Consider the following 19,954-nt stretch of genomic DNA (forward strand, 5'->3'; position numbering starts at 1 on the left):
CTGGGTTGTCTGTGTTTTGTGAGCTTTCTTTGGTACTACTCTTGTCTAACTTTTGTAGATGATGACAGAGTTGGGTGATCCTTGGGTCTGTCTGCAGAAGCTGAGCTAGTGAGCACTATGCCATTCTCTTTAAATTAAAAAAAAAATCCAGTAAACCATAAAAACCCATCAACAAAATGCTGTGTGATAGAGTAACCAGGGCTTTGCATAAGATTCTGACACTTTATTCTTCTAAAAACAGAAGTGGTATGAGATCTACAGCTTTTAAAAGATTTTCTCATTTTTACTTTATGAGTTTGAATACATGGTATGTTTGTGTACCACATACATGCCTGGAGGCTAGAGGAGGGCATCAGCTCTCCTGGGGCTGGAGTTAAAGGCAGTTGTGAGCCACCTTGTGAGTTCTAGGAACTGAACCAGAGTCTTCTGCAAGAGCAACCAGTGCTCTTAACCACTGAACTGCCTTTCTAGGCTCCCTGTGTTGTGTTGTTTAAACAGGAGTGGTGAGGCATTTTTGTGTGTGTCAGTCCTGATGTTAATGAGTGATACTGCCACCTCCACTTCTCCTTGGGATCACCAGAGAATGTAAGCCCACTCTTAAAATAGATTTAAATGAAACTTGTCAAAAAAGTCATCTTTTCAAAGCAAGGAAGGAGTTGACAGGCAGCAATAACCCTGACTAGTGATGTGTTACCTTAAACCATATCATAACCCATGTTTCATGGCACTTATATTAGGAAGGTTTACATGTCCTGGGTTAATATTGACTCCATTTATTATGTGGTCCTGTTGTATCAAGTATTTCATTTTGTGATCTACATTTGATTAATGTTATGAAATTTTCAAAATATTAGTTAAGGACAAAGTCCAATTAGACCATGGGCAGACTTGACTGAGTAAACCAAACATCAGGTGCTGGATGCTCACAGTGAACTGGGGGTGCTGTCTGCCCGGGTATCAACACAGTGAACTGGAGGTGCTGTCTGCCTGGGTACCACCTCAGTGAACTGGGGCTGCTGACTTCCTGGGTATCACCTCAGTGGTGGTATTATAATTCTGTTATATTTTTTAAAATATAGGTTTAGGAGATTGGATCAGTTACTTTCGTTGGCACGAGAAACCACCTGGCAAAAGCAGTGTGGGGAGGGATGGTTTATTCTGGCTTACAGTTGCAGGTACAGGTGGGGCAAGACATGGCGACAGATGCACAAGAGGGATGGGCGCTTTGCATGGGCATACAGGAAGCAGGGCATGAATGTTGGTGCCTAGCTTGCTTTTTCTCTTTACTTAGTCCAGAACCCTAGCACGTGGGATGGTACTGCCCACCTCAGTGAGCTGAGTCTAGAAACATGGTCACAGACGTCTCCAGAGGTTGGTCTCCTATGAGTCCAGAGCCCGTCAAACTGACAGCAGCGGCTATCCCACATGTACATCGTAGAGAATCAGGAATAATATTAAGAATCATGAGTAATGGAACCAATTGAAGTTTCCTCTGTCTTTTTCCGTTTAAAAGCATGAGGCCTAATATCTTCCTGGGCGTCAGCGAAGGGTCTGCGCAGTATAAGAAGTGGTACTATGAGCTCATGGTGGACCACACTGAGCCCTTCGTGACAGCAGAAGCTACTCACCTGCGAGTGGGCTGGGCTTCCACTGAAGGGTATTCCCCGTACCCCGGCGGGGGTGAAGAGTGGGGTGGTAATGGCGTTGGTGATGACCTCTTCTCCTACGGGTTCGATGGCCTTCACCTCTGGTCAGGTAGGCACCGTCCCTTTCCCAGATGGAGCTCTGGTGACCTGTTGTGCTCTTCTGAACGCTGAGAACTTTGGATGATCTGAACGCTGAAGTGATAAGTTCAAGGGTTTAACGGGAAGTAGAGTTTCTCTACAGAAAAAGAAAGTAATTGCATTAGAGTACATTTCCAAAAGGTTGTAAAGCTGGTGAATGTGTGGTTTAACAGGACATTCTAGTACATGAACAAACTGCAGGAATCTCAGGTGTTTCCGAATCACTTTAATTGGTATGTGCAAAGGTTTAACATTCATCATAAAACCATACATATGACTAGTTTAGATGTCAGTGAGATAGTGTAAAAACCAGTCAAATGGAAGCTCCAGGGGACCAGTCCAATCATAGCATGGCTTAACAGGTGTGGAAAACATAAAACTACATGTATAACCAAGATACCAGCTGCCAATTCTCAATAGTGACTTGAATGCTTATTGCAAATGCTATATGTTAACAATTTGTATTTCTTTCTACAGATCACAAATGGGTATAATTTGGTTTACTTCAAAGTTTAGTTCTTGCATAGTAATATAGTATATTTTTGCATAGTATTATTGTTTTCAGGTGCTAGGGTTCACCTGAATGTTGCACGTATGTGCAGTTCATGAAGCTTCATTTATATGACAGTTCTTGGTGACCTTGACATATCCAACACTTAGTGTGTGAAAGACACAGAAAGTTACCTTAGTTATAAAAGTTATAAAAGCTGGATTTTGTCTCTTGGTTGTGAGTGATGCTCATTTAATAGTGTAGAGGCCTAATAAATTCTGAAAAAAGGCTTAAAGATCTAAATGAATTAAGTCCACGAGTTGATGATAAAGAGATTAATGAACTCAAAGCACTTTGTAGAGTTACACCTACATAATAATAGTTATTGGACCTCTTTTATCTGGTGCCAGGAGTTCAGATGTCACGAGGGAGCCATGTTTTGAATAGCTCATCTAGTACTTGGAATTTGTGGTTAGGCACCTCAGAAGAGTTTATATTGCGTCTCTTCAAGAGCATGAGCCTTCTGTGTTCCCACGGTAATTTTCTGTGGTCCCAAGGACAGGAAAAGAGCGCTTAGCCGAATACTGGGCTAAATTCTGTTTTACCCTTACTTCTGAGAATTGCTTCATGGGAAATGAACCTTCTACTGGATAAACGAGCCCTGTTAAAGTGTCTTCCTTGTAGGTAGTGCTTGGGGGAAGTGTTCCTCAGATACAAAGCCTGGGATTGCTGTACTGGGCACCTCGCTACTTCAGATCTCACGCTGCCTTGCAGCTTTTCCTGTTGACATATTAGAAGAGCTTCATGCTGCTGCAATGAAAGCCTGTGCTTTAGGCCTTTATGAGAACGTGCTAAAGAGAGAAATAATAGCCGGGCGATGGTGGTGCACGCCTTTAATCCCAGCACTCGGGAGGCAGAGGCAGGCGGATCTCTGTGAGTTCGAGACCAGCCTGGTCTACAGAGCTAGTTCCAGGGTAGGCTCCAAAGCCACAGAGAAACCCTGTCTCGAAAAAGCAAAAAAAAAAAAAAAAAAAAAAAAAAAGAATAAAGAGAGAAATAAGGGCAGAACTTAAGTGTGTATGGATGTGCTATAGGAAAGATGGCAGGTCACAGAATTCCTAGAGAAAATTACCCTGAAACTCTGTTGTCAAGAGAACTTACTTTTCAACTTTGAAATCTTTTTCTTTATGTGAGGTGTATTTGTGTGTGTGTGTGTGTGTGTGTGTATAGAGGTCAGAGGACCACCTGTGCCTTCTGCCCAATTTGAGACAGAATCTCATTACTACCGTGTACAATCCACAGAGTCCAGAGATTCTCCCATTTCAACACAGGGGAGCTGGGATGACAGACATGCATGTATTGTATGACAGACTATGTCTATCTTTTATATGAGTTCTAGGGATGTGAATTTGTGTCCTCATGAATATGCCACAAACCTTTGTCAACATAAAGCCATTCCCTGGCCCCTTGGCCATCTTTTAAAGTGCCAAGAAACTACAAGTCATAGTATGGACTGTTTTTGTTCTTTTTTAGGGGCTTATGGCACAATTTTCTAACCTGGGATTCAGTCAGCAAAGACCATTGTAAAGTAGGTAGAATTTGCCCAAGTTCTCTATCACATTCATACCAAGGCAGCTTCCCTTGGGGTTGCTCGCCTGTTTTTCTTCTTTTTGGTGGTTATTATAGGATTGAAAGCATCAACCTGGCAGCTTCTCAGAGAGAACACATGTTTCCCCCACTGAACATTGTGTAATTAGAGTCCAATATTCCTTAACACAGGGAATTGGCTCCAAGTCAAGTTCTGAGTGACGTCTTCATTTGTTCTCTCACATTCGACCGTGCACACCATTGTTACTGAGGCATCCCAGATGAGCTCTGGAAACTTTGAGAGAATTGAAAGTTCTCTAAACTCTCTAAATGGAGGGTAATTGTAGAGGAGAGATCAGTGTGGATTTACTAACCAAAGCTGTGAATCTACCTGCTGCTCCTCCCTGTCGACTAAGCAGGAAACAAGGATGGGCCGGTGGAATGGCCATTCAAGTCGAGACCTGGGCATGTGATCATGAAGGTTCTACACCGTGTGTGCCATTTAGGCCATGGCTCGAGTTCTTCATTCACTCTGTCTTAGCCGTGTGCTACAGACTTTCCAGAGAAGAGGACATGAAAAACCCTTAGGTGTTCATCAGCTTCATCGCAGCAATGTCAATAAAGCTGAACAATCTATTGGATTGCAGTTAATGTGTAATTTTAGTATCATTATCCTAAATATACCCTAAAATAGGAACCCTCTTATTAACTGTGGGTCTTGACATTAGCAAGGAAATCAACATTTTTCCCAGGAACTGCTTTGCTTTTGTGTTTTTTGTTTCTTCTTGTTTTGAAAGCCACTTTTTACAATATTCAGGGAGTTCTAGAAGATGTACTTAATAATGATTCTGATGCTGAAAGAGCTGTAAATTGATAGGATCAAAACAGTGTCTACATTCTAGAAGGAAGAGACTTTCACTGGTGGTGGTGGTTGTTTTGCTTTTCTGTTTTTTGGGACAGCGTTTCTTGCGTAGCTTTGTAGCTTGTCCTAGAACTTGCTCTGTAGACCAGGATACCACTGGTGTTTTAAATGTGTTCTTGCTTAGAACTCTTGGTATGATATATGGGGTGTGTGTGTGTGTGTGTGTGTGTGTGTGTGCTTATGCAAAGCATAGGGGCTAGAGAGAAGTCTCAGTTGGTATTATAGGCACTTGCTGTTATCCTGAAGAGCAGAGTTTGATCCTCAGGACACACTTGATAGAAGGAGAGAATGGGCAGTTTGTCCTCTAACTTCCACAGGAACGTCATGGCACACATGTGTGCCTGAGTACGTGTGTGCATACAAACCTATCTTAGTCAGGGTTCTAGTGCTGTGAAGAGACACTAAGACCAAGGTGGCTCTTATAAAATAAAGCCTTTAACTAGCGGCTTGCTTACAGTTTCAGAGGTTTAGTTTATTATCTTCGTGGTGGAAAGCATGCCACCAGGTATGGCAGACATGGTGCTGGGGAAGTAGTTAAAAGCTGCTATCTGATCTACCATTGGAGTGTTTTTTTTATTTAAAATATTTTTAATTAGACATACTAGCCCCAGTTCCCCCTCCATCCTATTCTTCTACCCTCTTCCTCCTCCCATTATACCCCCATCCATTCCTAAGAGGGGCTTTGGGGAGTCAACATATTCCACCATAGGGAATGGGCTCCAAAAAACCAGTTTATGCACCCAGGATATGTCTGGTCCCACTGCCAGGGTCCCCCCCTCAAACAGATCAATCCACATAACTGTCAACTACTTTCAGAGGGCTTAGTTCAGTCCCATGCAGGATCCCCGGTTGTCAGTCCAAAGTTCGTGAGCTCCCACTAGCTTGGGTAAACTGTCTATGTGATTTTCCTAATCATGGTCTTGACCTGCTCCACCTTGCTCATATGATCCCTCCTCCCTCTCTTCAACTAAGTTCTAGAGCTCATCCCAGTGCTTGGCTGTGGATCACTGCATCTGCTTCCATCAGTTATTTCATGTAGGTTCTATGATGACAGTTAGGGTAGTCACTAATCTGACTATAGTGGAAGGCCAGTTCAGACACCTCCCCTCTCCACTATTGCTAGGAGTCTTAGCTGGGGTCATCTATTTTACCCTCTTACCTAGCTTCTCCAGAGTTGTGGATTGTAGCCTGGTTATTCTTTGCTTTGTGCCAAATATCCACTTAAGAGTGAATACTGTGTTTTTCTTTCTGGGTCTGGGTCACCTATGGTGATTTTTTTCTAGTTCCATCCATTTGCCTGCAAATTTCAAGATATTGTTTTTTTTGCCACTTAGTAATATTCCATTATGTAAATGTATCACATTTTCTTTATCCATTCTTTGGTTGAGGGGCATCTAGGTTGTTTTCAGGTTCTGGCTATTACAAATAATGCTGATTTGAACATTGTTAAGCAAATGTCTTTGTGTTTTGATTGTGCGTCCTTTGGGTATATGCCCAGGAGTGGTATTTTTTGAAACCTCAAAGCTTACCCACAGTGACACACTTCTTCCAATGAGGCCACACACCCCCTAATTCTTTTTAAATAGTACTATTGTCTGTTGACTAAGCACTCAAATATATGAGCCTATAGGGGCCATTCTTATTCAAATCATCATAACACCCATAAACAAACACATAATAAATGTGTTTATTTGAATGAAATTAAAGTGAAAAGTGTTACAAAAATTTATAGCAAAGTGTGAGTCATGAAGTCCTTCCTCTAATTGTGAATATGTTTGTGTCTGTCAGCCAATGTTTTGAGTTGACCCATACCTCCCTTTTTTTCTAGCATGCTGTGTGTGGTGGATGCCCCTTGGGACTAATTAGCTGAGGACTTGTGATATCAAGAGTGGGTTGATATTATTGGTTGTCCAGAGGAAAGTATGACATTCATCAATAACTTCATGTCTCTGATTGTATTCTACTATACTTAAGACACCAACCAAGACCATGTGTAAAGTAAATTTTATTATAAAACAAAAGCAAATCAGCCTTTAATTTTCTCATAATAAGCAATACGCTGCAAAAACAGAGAAAGTTCCTGCTTCCACTGTCCTGACTTTAGTTTGTATTTATGAAATTAAGAGGATATGAAAATTGAAGGGTACCAACCATCCACTGTGCCTTCAGTTTCAACTGCTGCTTTTGAATCATTTATTACTTTTGTCCTCTACTTATTCTAGAAGGTGGTACTATTTAGTGTTCTGCTTATAAGAAATCAATGTCAGGCACGGTGGCACATGACTTTAATCCTAGCATTTTGGAGGCAGAGGCAGGTGAATCTCTGAGTTCGAGGCCAACCTGATCTATAGAGCAAATTCCAGGACAGCCAGGGCTACACAGAGAAACTCAGTCTCAAACAAAACAAAACAAAACCCAAATCAATAACACATGCACAAAAACAGAAAGAAGTCAAAGTTCAGAGGGTAAGTCATTTGCCAAGGGCTGTATGAGTCAAGTGGTAGGTGGCAGGGACTTTTGACAGTTAGATACTTTCCTAGATGCCCTCTGACATCATTATATTTTCACTGAGATCATTTCTGCATCAAATAGTATACATGTATATGCAGAACTTTCTAGATATGACAAGGTCCCTTTTCCAGTCAAGCTCTCTAGCTCTTGCTTTCTTTTTGAGCAAGAGTTTAGCACGTGATACTTATTTTGGAGACCCACAGTCCACATATTAGTCACATCTTGTGAATGTGACAATATATCCATCAAAAGCAGTTTCATTAAGGAAGTACTCATTTTGGCTCAAATTCCAGGAGATACAGTCCATCATGGTGGGAGAAAGCATGATGGAAGGAGCAGAAAGCAGCTGGTTATACTGTGTGCACAGCCAGGAAGCTGAGAGCACCATTGCTGGTGTCGGCTCTCTTTCTACCCTTTGTGGAATTTGAGATTGCTGCCTGGGACATAATGCTGCCCATTTTCAGGGTGGGCTTCCCACCTCAACCTAGTCTAGACAATCCCAGATGTTGATCACTTTGCTGGTCCCCAGTCCTGCCCAGTGGGCTATAGACATTAACCTCCGCAATGTGTTCTTCCCTTATGTTTTGGTCATCACTCTTGCAGTAGCTTGGAGCATGATTCTCTGTGTTAAATCTCACCTTGCTTACTGTTTCCCCCTACAGGTTGTATAGCTCGAACTGTGAGCTCACCCAATCAGCACTTGTTGAGAACTGACGATGTCATCAGTTGCTGTTTAGATCTAAGTGCCCCGAGCATCTCATTCCGCATTAATGGACAGCCTGTTCAAGGAATGTTTGAGAACTTCAATATCGATGGCCTGTTCTTTCCGGTTGTTAGTTTCTCTGCAGGAATAAAGTTAGTATCTCTCTGTTGCTTGGCTTGTTTCTATTCTCACTGCTCGTACTTCCACAGAGGACTCTCCCCTGCTTCACTAACCTTAGGACTTCCCTTCAAGGTAACCATTTCCAGATGTGTCTAATCCGGAAGAGATGGCATGAAAATGAATTATAATGAATTATCAACTAAAAGATGTTAGTTGATTTTTTTTTGTAAACTGAACACCTTTATCATTACCGTCATGCGACTGTTTCAAAGTTCCTTCCAGAAAGCTCACGTACTTAATTGAATGTAATGTGCACAAAATTTTAGTGAGTTCTTTGCTTTTGCTGAAATTGACAAAGTATTGTGATTATGGCTCCCTGCTTTCTTCGGCAAGCAGAGGTGACACATAGGGCTTCTTTATGGAAGTGTTTTTAGGAAATTAGATTCAGGATAGTGACTGATACTTTTTCCCTGGTAACTCATCCAGATCCTGCCATTTTAAGCACACAGGTAGTTAGGTCCCATCTTTACTGTGCCTGATTCGTCCTTGGGTGCCTTGAGACATTGAGTTGCTAGAAATAAATTTTTCATTCATGGACATGTGATAATGTAACTTTCAGTACAGGCTGTTATTTCTAGTTCATCACATGCTAGGTCATCACTGACCTGTGAATTTATTTGAGCTGAATTTTCTTCTTTGGCCATTATGATGCTATTGTGTTTAGCCTTTTTTGGGGAGAGGCTCTTAGATTCCTAGGTGATTAGACTAGATATTGTATTGGCTACTTTTCTGTTGCTGGGAAAATTCCATGACCAAAAGCAATGAAGAGTTTATTTTGGCTTGTAGTTCAAAAGGGTTAGAGTTCATAATGGTAAGGAAGATATGGCATGGCAGCTGGAGCAGAAGTCAGGATGGTCACATTTTCATCCATACATGAAGCAGAGCCAGGGCAGCCATTAGTGTGAACCTGTAAACCCTGAAAGCCCATCTCCAGCGATACATTTCCTCCATAACCTCCCCAAACAGCACGAACCACTGGGGACCATGTGTTCAGATGCATGAAGCTATGAGGAACATTTCTCGTTTAAACCACTAAAGATACTTAGCAGGGAAGAGAAATGTGGCCATGACAAAGTTAGTTTTGTATTAATAAATTTACCTAATGGTTTTCAATTAGAAAACTCTCATGTATATCAAAGATATGATTGACTCATACTTGCTTCCTTTACAGGGTTCGCTTTTTGCTTGGGGGAAGACATGGAGAATTCAAGTTCCTCCCTCCACCTGGCTATGCAGCTTGCTATGAAGCTGTTCTGCCGAAAGAGAAATTGAAAGTAGAACACAGCCGAGAATATAAGCAAGAAAGGGCATACACACGAGATTTGCTGGGGCCCACAGTGTCCCTGACCCAAGCTGCTTTCACCCCCGTTCCTGTGGACACCAGCCAGGTACAGAAAGAGACACTGATGACTATCAGAATACGGTGGCTCTCAAGCTTGGATGGCAGCCCGCAACAGTGCACTTTTCAGCCATTCAACTAATGGATCCCGTAAAATAATACTTTCCTTTGTGTTCTCCAAACATCTATTCTGTGTTGGCCTTTCATAATGAATTATCTCAACCATTGCAATGCTTCCTTCATAATGCTCCACTGTATCATAATATAAAGGATTTTTGTCTCATAGATATAACAGGATCCTGAGGTTGGGAGTGAATTAAATGACACTCTATTTGAAGGATCTGATAACTCCAGTGATGTTGATTATATCATTCAGCTTGTTTATTAGTTTGGAGCATGGAAGCCATTCTAAAGTCCAAAGTTGACTTAATAACAGGTTCCAGAACCTTCGGCTTTTATTAGTCATTTAGCCATCATATCTTCCTTTGGTAAACCACCTTGTGGGCTTTTTCAAGAGGTCCCTAAACACTTTCTCCATTAGGGAAATGTAAAGTTCAACCTGCCCTGTTCCTGGAAGTGTAAGTTGAGGAAACACTGAAAGGATTCATCAGAACTCTCATGGTAAACCAATCACTTTGTCAGATGCCCGGGATTATGAACTATCTGCAGCCTCCTGACTTGCCCTGCACTAAGCCTGTGGGCACTGACTGGATGGCCTTGAGTGCTGGGTGATTCTTCTTTCTGACTGATGTGCACTTGGTATTGGTCCATGTCCACTTAGCACCTCTCAGTTGTCTCCACCAGTGCTCTTGGGAATCTTTCTGGAATAAGCACCCCAACATCAATGAGAGTGGAAGAAGGGTGATATCACCAGTGGATTGAAGCCAGGATAGCTCCTGGAAGACTTCAAGACTGGGTCTAGTTTGTATTTTCATTTTGTACTCTAAAATCACAAGGTGCAAGATTTTACAAAAGCATGTGTGTGTCAGCAGGTTGTTAAGGGCAACGACCCATGGATTCAGCTCTTTTTCAAGGTCATTCTTTTCCAGTAGCAAGTAAAGCTATGCTTATCAAATAGGCAGTGTTAGCAGTGCTTCTGGCAAACCACTAAATAAATCAATAAATCAGTATCTAATAATTGGTCTTTTCTACCTTATTATACTTTACTCTGTTCCCTTTGTCCATTCATTTACTTGCAGTGCTAAATGTACACACACACACACACACACACACACACACACACATACACACACACACATACACACACACACATACACACACACACACCAGCATTTATCTAGCAAACACCATGAAATATCTGATTCAGAACCCAATTATTTTATTGTATTTTAATGGCCTAGGAGATACCAGATGCAAGGCTAGTTGGTGCAGCACCTTTCAGCATCTCCAGTATCTGTTCCTGATTAACCTTTTCTCTCCCTTTTATCCAGATTGTGTTGCCTCCTCACCTGGAGAGGATAAGAGAAAAGCTGGCAGAGAATATCCATGAGCTCTGGGTTATGAATAAAATTGAGCTTGGCTGGCAGTATGGTCCGGTATATGATTTTGAAATTTATTCTCATATTCTGTTCTTTTTTTGCATTTTATTTTTTTTAAATTTATTTATTTATTTAAGGATTTCTGCCTCCTCCCCACCACCGCCTCCCATTTCCCTCCCCCTCCCCCGATCAAGTCCCCCTCCCTCATCAGCTTGATCAAGTCCCCCTCCCTCATCAGCTCGAAGAGCAATCAGGGTTCCCTGACCTGTGGGAAGCCCAAGGACCGTCTACCTCTATCCAGGTCTAGTAAGGTGAACATCCAAACTGCTTAGGCTCCCCCAAAGCCAAATGGATGGAAATAGAAAACACTATCCTGAGTGAGGTAAGCCAGACCCAAAAAGAGGAACATGGGATGTACTCACTCATATTTGGTTTCTAGCCATAAATAAAGGACATTGAGCTTATAATTCACGTTCCTAGAGAAGCTAAATAAGAAAGTGAATCCAAAGACAAACATATAGTCATCCTCCTGAATATTAACCTTCATCAGGCGGTGAAATGAGACAGAGACAGAGACCCACATTGGAGCACCGGACAGAAATCTCATATTCTGTTCTTAAATCATTTGGAAAGATAGCATTTTCTCGTTCAACTTGCTGTGATATGACATGAATCAATAGAATTGATTTTTTGAGGCATCTTAGTTCTGTACATCTTTTTAAAAACCAAAGGAAATGGCAATTGTGGTAGACTTCCTGACATGAAAGTTACTAGTGTTTGAACTGAAAGTTGTATTTTAAAATCAAGTTAAATCTAGATAATGAGCCTTTATTTCTAAATTAGAAAACGGCAAAAACAAAAGTTGAAATTGGAATGAAAATAAATAAGTTAATTTGATTTTTCTCTGATATTCTCCTTTTATCCCAGACAGATAGTAGCAGAGACCCATGGGTAGATGTTCACAGTTGGCTCCATGATTTGAAGAGTGTTTCTCCAAAAACTCCCACATATTTCTCTGAGCTCTCCTTCAAATTTGTGGGCTTTTCCCCATTAAATTTTGTTACATGTGTATGTGTGTGTGTAATAAATATGTGTAGATGCACACATATATTACACACATATATATGTACGTATATATTCCTAAATATAAACTGTGCAGTCTATATAATGTTACTTGTATGTATGTTTTCAAGACTAACTAACCATTTGTTATTGGTACATGATTGGTGTTCTCTTCCCTGGAGATTATTTCTCATGACCTCAGTATTCCTGAGCTGCCTGTAGTTCTTTATGTAGGTCTGAGTCCTCATAGACTTTCCTGCAGACACTTTGGCATGTCTATTAGTGTTTTCCTTGTTCATCTCATGTTTGAGCAATCATGTTAGTAGACTTTTTGGGTGTAGCTTCTGACATTACTAGGAGGTATATAATCTTGCATCAAACTCCCTGATCTGGCTCTTATAATCTTTCTGCCCCTTATTCTGTAATGTTCCCTGTGCCTTAGGTGCCAAGTGTTTTACAGATGTGTTCATTAGGACTGTTCTCCCCAATTATGCATTTTGTTTGATTGTAGTTTTCTGTAGTGGTCTCTATCTGTTTCAAAGAAAAGTACCCTTGATGAAGGGTGAAGACTACACTTATTTGTGGGTATAAGGACAAATCTTTAGAGTGATATTAGGGATTATACTTGTTTAGTAAAGTAGTAGTTGTAGGTTCTCCTTCAGTATCCATGACTTTCCTAACTGAGTAATCAACAAGGTGTCTAGTACCAGGTGTGCTTTCACTCTTTAGTACAGATCTTAAGTTGTTGGTTACTGCCAATGTATTGTGTCACTACTGTACCCATAGATTATCTTACCATGCTGGTTGTTGATTTGGTTTATAGGTGTCATAGCTGAGTAGGATTGTTGGTGGTCTCCCTACTCTGGGAATTTTCCTGGTGCCTTCTGGTACCATAAAAGCTAGTCCTCAGGGAGGAGTCATTCAGGTCCATTCTAGCTCAAGAGTCTCTGGACCCTGTTTCTGAAATCATGGTATCTTCAGCAATAGATTTGTTTTATACCTCTGGGGGTCAACCCAGGACAACAGCAGTAGACTATATGTTTGGGAAGACTCTTGGACAGCTCTGCAACATGCTGGGCTAGCTCAGTCGGTAGAGCATGAGACTCCTTAGATGCTCTTTCACTGTATAACTTCTGGAAATCAGCAGCAAATAAAGATTCCCTCCTCCACTAAATGATGCTCTGCCCTTGCTCAAACTGGCAAATACTGAATGCCTTCCTTTGGGTGTCATTCTTTGGCTTTTTTGTTCTTTGCTTGCTTTTACTTTTTGTGAGATGCTTGGAATTCGCTCTGTGGCTTACACTGGTACTGTGCCTGTGACCATCTTCTTGGCTCTGCTGAGCTTACAGATGTGAGTCACCCAGCTTGCTTGGCTTCATTGACACTTAAAAACCAAGGAAGTAGAGAAGTACTGAATATAAGATTGAGCCATTGGCTAACTAAAGTCACCAGGGAGAGAGATTATCATCGAATCAGCTGTCAGAGGAATCATGGACAAAATTCACCAAAAGTTTCAGTGTGAGACAAGGATGGTTATAGGCTTGAAAGATTAAAAGAGTTTGTGCAAAAGACAGAACAAATTCCCATACAGTAGCAGCCTTTACTGGGCCTGTGCTTACACAAGATGGCTTGCTACAAGGTCATAAGGTGGCCTCAGAAATTTTTCAGCAAGTCTTAGTTATGTGGGTTTTTTGTTTTGTTGTTTGTTTGTTTAACAACAGAGTGAAATAATTCCCATTACACTTTGGTTAAATCTTATTCCATTTACTATCACATATGCTCTTCCTGCTACATGCAAAGCCCTTGGAGTTCCCAGGTACTAAAGGGAGCTAAAGGTACAGAGTGTCCCCCTGCTAAAATGCATCCCTCCCTCTCCAGTCCTCTTTTACTTTCTACTTTGAAATTAGGTCTCAATAAGTTGACCAAGCTGCTCTTGAGTTCACTCTATAGCCCATGCAGACCTTGAACCTGAACTCTCCCTGCCTTAGCTTCGTGAGTAGCTGAGGTGGCAGACCTGAACTGCTAGGTCTGACTCGGTGTTTGACTTTTAGGGACTTTGTCTTTACTTGAGTGATAGACAGACAAACAACCTCAGAGTAAAAAGAAATGTATACATCTGTTTGTAGAAACCAAGGAAAGCTTACAGATGAACACAGACTTTAGAGGCATAAAGGATAATTTGGCAAGCAGAGACCAGGACTGCAGTATAGGTAGAAACTCAGCTTGTGTCAAAGGACATAGAAGACGAAATGGGACATTTCTAGTGATCTGTCAGTGGCACAGTGTGGTTATAAGGCAGAAACCCAAATCGCCATGGTACAGAGGAAGAAGATGTGGACAGAAGGCATTTGACAAAGAGTTTGTTTGGTTCCAGTGTGATTTTATTCTATTGGGGGCTAATGTGTTGAAAGGTGACATGCTTTTTTTTTTCTTTTTTTTTTTTTTTTGTCTCTGCTCGGGCTCAGAGAACTTTGATGGTATGTAAAGCATGGGACTAATGTGGCAGGAACAGAAAGAGTAAACCAGGTGTTGGAGGAGAGATGTCTTTCTGATACCCTGGTGCCTAGAAGTGGGCTTGGTGAGACATTGCAAGGGTGTTTCCAAAGTCAGGTGTAGGATACGGTAAGAGAGGGAAGGGATGAGGCAGGGTTCTGATTCTTTCTGTTCACCTTGGAGACATGGCAGTTCCGGCTCTTCTCTGGAATAGGGTGGAGAATTAGATGGAGATTACATAAACGGGGGACTATGTCCAGGCTCATTCATTCTTACTTTCATATTCAGAATTTAGGACTTAAAAACTGGAGTCTTCAGTTCAATTTTGTAACTCTGCTTCATTTGTATTTCATATTCATTTCTAATGATCCAGAGAAAAAGGAATAAAGTCATGATTTTCAATTTGTCTCTAAAGAAAAATTTGCTCATGTTTGCATACTTTTTCAGTGGCATATATAGAACTTGGTAATTATTCCCATGGAGTAATTTATTCTTTCACAACTGATGGGCTGTCGTCAAGGTGCTACCAGGGCAAGAATGCCTGTGTAATCTAGGACTTTACAAAGATTACAAAAATTTAATTGCTAAGTTAAGAATAGAGAACATCTTCATGAATTCCTTCCTATAATCTTGAATATAGTGTTACCACTAATGCCCTTGCCTCTTGGCTCTTATCACTGGGTTCTACATTCATGGATTCAATTGCATGTAGGTAAAAAAAAAAAAAATCAAAAAACAGTGCCGAAAACGGTTAGACTTCTTTTTGTCATTATTCCTAATGACACAATACTATCCATTCTTCAGGTGTTAGAAATCATTTAGAGATGACTTAAAACATGCGTGCATGGAGGTGAGGAGGCATTTCATAGGTTCTGTGTACAGACATTGTCACCTCAGAAAATGGACTTGAGTATCCATGGAATATTTTGGATCTGGGTGGTTATAGAAAGATTGATAAAATTCTGTGCCCAGTCTCCAGTGGACACCAAGAAACACCGGCAAAGATTACTGTGAAGGAAACCTTTATTGTGCTAATCAATCTGTTAAGGTCATGGGTTCATTTGTGATCTCAGAAGGTGATTATGGAGGCTGAGATGAGCAACCAAAACTACCTTGGAGTTCATGTGTGTCAGTCAGGTTGTTTATTCATATCCCTGAACAGATGAATCTAGATGGACAGGGTACTGCAGAGTAAAGCTGAAGTCATATCTTTTCAGAGTTCATTCATATTCTAATGCTGTGTGTCAGGGGCTTGGCTATAATCAAAGGCCCCATTGTTTTTGAACTTCGAGTGTAAGAAGATAGACAATAAATTAAGTAAAAACTTAGTCTTCTGGGCATGATGTTGCAGGCCTACAATCCCAGCATGCAGGAGACTAAGGCAGGAAGATCCTGAATTTAAGGCCTGCCTGGGCTACCCAGTGAGTTCAAGGCCAGTCCAAGATACCAAATAAACCCATCCCTCCCAAATAATCTCATTACCAAATAATGTTATGTACAATGGAAAGAAATAGACAGCAGGACAACTGGGCAGATTACTATATTATGAAGGCAGATGGGGTAAACTTCATGGAAAAAAAGGAGATTTGAGCAGATTCTGGAAGGAACCCAGTGAGCATGCTCGTGGACCTCAGGAGGCAGCCTGGCAGAAACATGTGGAAATTGAGAGCTAAGCTATCTTTCTCAACTATGTAACAAGAAGGGAGTCGGGAGTGCAGACCATGCCGGCCTTTGCAACAGACATTTGAAGATTTCAGAAGCTTTCCAGGGGAAGCTTTCAGAGGTTCCATCTCCCTAGCTAGCCCCCTCACAATTGTGTTTTACTCTGCAAGCTCCGCTATGCTGATTTCCCATCTTGTTTCAGGTTAGAGATGACAACAAGAGACAGCATCCATGTCTGGTGGAGTTCAGCAAACTGCCGGAACAGGAGCGCAACTACAATTTGCAGATGTCACTTGAAACTCTCAAGTGAGTGCCTTTATACTTTATTAAGTTCAGGTAGCCAGATATTGACATTTTCACTTTAATTATACTGGGAAGTTCTTTCTACTATTAGAAAGTTCAGTGAAGTATAGGTGGATTGTATCAGTATTTGTTGGGAATTTGACTTCGAGTTGGTTTTGTTTCTTTGCTGGTACATGGCTCTAGAGTTTTTTGTTGGTTAAATTTTTCTTATTTTATCTATCATCTATCTATCTATCTATCTATCTATCTATCTATCTATGTATCATCTGTCTGTCTGTCTATCTTCATATTAATGTTTCTTCTACCAGTGGGGGCATTTAGAGTGTTCTTAAGAGGACAAGTCTTAATAGGGTAGAGGTGTTCTCTTCCTCTGTGGGGTGGGTATGTACAACCAGAGGCTCTCTCCCTAGTCTTTTTCAGAGGGTCAAGTACTGTATTAGTTGGCTCTGGCATCCTGATTAGGTCTGTGATATGAACTGGAGGCTAGAGATTTCCCTATGCCTGTGAGCCTAACTCCCAAACCACTGTCCTTCTTCCCTAGGTCCACAGCTTCAACAGCTAGGAACTGTAGAAGTCCACACTGACCTAGGGGTCTTAACCTGAGTTAGTTCTGGTCCCACTCTGGCTCCACGATTCCTACTGAATCATCTGTGAAATATGTTGGTCCCCTCATATTTTATGTATTCTTGATGTACATCAGTAAGAATTACAAGCGTTCTAGAACCCAACAGCACTGCTTGGAGTGTGTACCAGGGACTGGGCTGGTCTCAAACTGTCGCTGATCTGTGCTGATTTTAGATATGAAAATTAAGTGCTTAGAAATATTCATGCCAATTTAAAGGAGAAATGTCTATAGCTTTAATAACTTTAAAATATAGGCTCATATATATCTTGATTTAAATGTTTTAATTTTATGTAACAGTTTTATTACCCTTCATTAGAGTATCAGACTGATGACTAAACATGAAGAGAAAGTTAGCCCTTCATCACAGTTATCTTGATGAGCACCGATTTAATATTTTTACAGGAGTTACTCACAAGAGTTAACCAGGTTTTCATTTTGATTATGGGCTCTGTAACTGGGACCCTTGATCACTAAATGTGGGTGGAGTCAGGTTCTTTTGTTTGCTAAACTTAACAACAGTATACTCTTTTGGGGGAAACCTGGGAGGCCATTTACCTGTGCAGCATGGTTTGAGAATGACTGTGGTCAGCTAATTTATGCCATCTCATAAAGGCAGCTATACAGTATATGTGGTATGTATATGTACATTTCTGTGTGTGTGTGTGCATGCATACTATACAGCATATGTAGAACGTGTGTGTAATCTGTATGTTTGTGTGTGTATGTGTGCAAATATATACACACAGGCACTCATAAGCAAGTTTGACACCAGTGCCTTTCTGGAGTGCTTGCCACCTTATTTTCTGAGACAGGGCCTCTCGCTGAACCTGGAGCTCACCAGTTCGACTAATCTGGCTGGTTAGCAAGCCCCAGCGATCCTCTCTCTTCTGTGTCTCTTTAGTTCTCGGTTTACAGACATGGACTGCTGCATGGGTCTTTGCACGAGGGTTCTGGGTATCCAGTTGAAGTTTTCATACTTGCACAGCAAGCACTGACTCAGTACCATCTCTCCACTTCCTAGAATATCTTTATTGTTTGTTGACTCGACGGGTGGACATTGGGGATATACCATTTTCCTCTGAATAAACAATTTGATTAAGATGGGATAAGTAAAGAATTATGTTTTCAGATTTTATTTTAAAATGTTACTTTAAATCCTGTAACTTTTATTGTTATTTGTGGTGTGTGTGTGTGTGTGTGTGTGTGTGTACACTCGTGGAGGCTAGAAGGGGTGTCAGATCCCTTGGAGCTGAGGTTATAGGTAGTAGTGGGATACCTAACATGGTCCCAGAGACAGAATTTGGATCCTCTGGAAGAGCAGCAAGTGTTCTTAACTGCTGAGCCGTGTCTCCAGCCCCTATAACCCCTGCCTACCACCATATCCATCCTAGTGTCTTATAGAAATAGCTCTGATCAAATTACTCCCTTATGCACTTCTGTGTTTGTCCCTTTCCTTTGTTTCATGTTTGTAAAAAACAAGTAATAATTCATACTGAAGGCACTTTACCACAGACTCAGCATATACAACCCAAATGATGTTTCAGATGCTAGGCTTTGGGCGCAGGAGCATCCCACATATGACTGATGAACTTTAATGTCATGGAGAAAAACACATTAGGAATGAACACAGGGTCAGCTGGTTAGTTCCTAGGTGGGGGTCAATGGAACCTCCTGAAGGCAGACAATGACCAAGATGGTTGGGCTAAGGAATATAGTCCGTGTCACCATGACCAGTTCTGGCACCCTGGAACTCTAGCTTTTGTGTGTAGTCATGACATAACATTCATACATTTTGTTCTGTAGTTCATGGTGGTTTGTTATTTCCCCATTTTGTACAAAACAATTTACTTAAATTTGCAGTGCATTCCTTGCCGCTGGAACAATTGGCAGCTAGGCCCACTGAGTGTAGAAATGTCCGATCTGCATGGAGTGTGCTAACGCTTTGACTGCTGTGTATAATCGCTTCTTCCTTCTAAGCGCTCCTAGTGACTGGGTTGATGAATCCGTGGACGCCCATGTGTAGTGTGTTTCCCTGAAGGGAATACTAATGATTCTGCTCATGACTCCGTTCTGAACATTTCCTTTTTGTTTCTCACAGCTAAGGAGTGTGCATGCATATGGTTTCTGGTTCACTGATTTTACCTGCTTCTTTAAAAGTAAGATTAGAGAGGATAAAGCCTCACTGTTCCTACACACATTTACATTGTCAAGCATACCAGGTTCTTGGGATACAAATACACACACTGGGGTGTGGGGGTTGGGGAGAGAGAGAGGAGACAAAGACACACTGAAGCACACACACACAGACACACACATACAGAAGAAGGTGGGTAGACAGACAGATACACTAATATAGAGACAGAGATAGACAGAGAGACAGACAAACACATAGACAGGTACACACAGAGGTGGACAGAAGAGGCACAGACATATTCATACACAGAAGCAGTGAGAAAAAGACACAGACCAAGAGATACATACTGGATTGGGTGGTATATGTAATTGTAATGGGCTAGTCCACAGAACCAATAGCAATGTTCAGAGTCCAGGGAATTCTTCTGAAACACAGCTCTTGACTTGAGAATTTCCAGTGTTTTCTCAGAGTTTCACATAGCACAAAGTCAATCTATTTGAATGTTCCTCTCAATCAAAAAACACCTTCAGGGGATGGTCTGGAAGTGTGATCAGATACCTTCCTACAGTGACTCACTGGAGTTGACATAAAAAACTAGTAGGACACAATAAGCAAGAGACTTTTACTGTGCTTCAAGAAGGTGCCGAGCTTGGGCTCAGG

At 41.3% G+C, this 19,954-nt stretch overlaps 1 protein-coding gene across 8 annotated transcripts in view; it reads left to right on the forward strand.

The window, feature by feature from the left end:
* The window catches only part of Ryr2 (ryanodine receptor 2), a 570,252-nt gene that overhangs the window by 321,705 nt on the left and 228,593 nt on the right, over window positions 1-19,954 (forward strand). For all 8 annotated transcript variants that reach the window (XM_041630688.1, XM_041630687.1, XM_041630690.1 and 5 more), the window contains 5 exons: window positions 1,514-1,755; window positions 7,957-8,149; window positions 9,349-9,565; window positions 10,968-11,072; window positions 16,435-16,538. In XM_041630688.1, the coding sequence (XP_041486622.1) occupies window positions 1,514-1,755; window positions 7,957-8,149; window positions 9,349-9,565; window positions 10,968-11,072; window positions 16,435-16,538 (861 nt within the window). The remainder of the gene's footprint in view (window positions 1-1,513; window positions 1,756-7,956; window positions 8,150-9,348; window positions 9,566-10,967; window positions 11,073-16,434; window positions 16,539-19,954) is intronic.

This window comes from Microtus oregoni, unplaced genomic scaffold (genome assembly GCF_018167655.1).
Source record: "Microtus oregoni isolate MIOR12 unplaced genomic scaffold, Mior012 000035F_ref0000213, whole genome shotgun sequence".
Classification (NCBI taxonomy): domain Eukaryota; kingdom Metazoa; phylum Chordata; class Mammalia; order Rodentia; family Cricetidae; genus Microtus; species Microtus oregoni.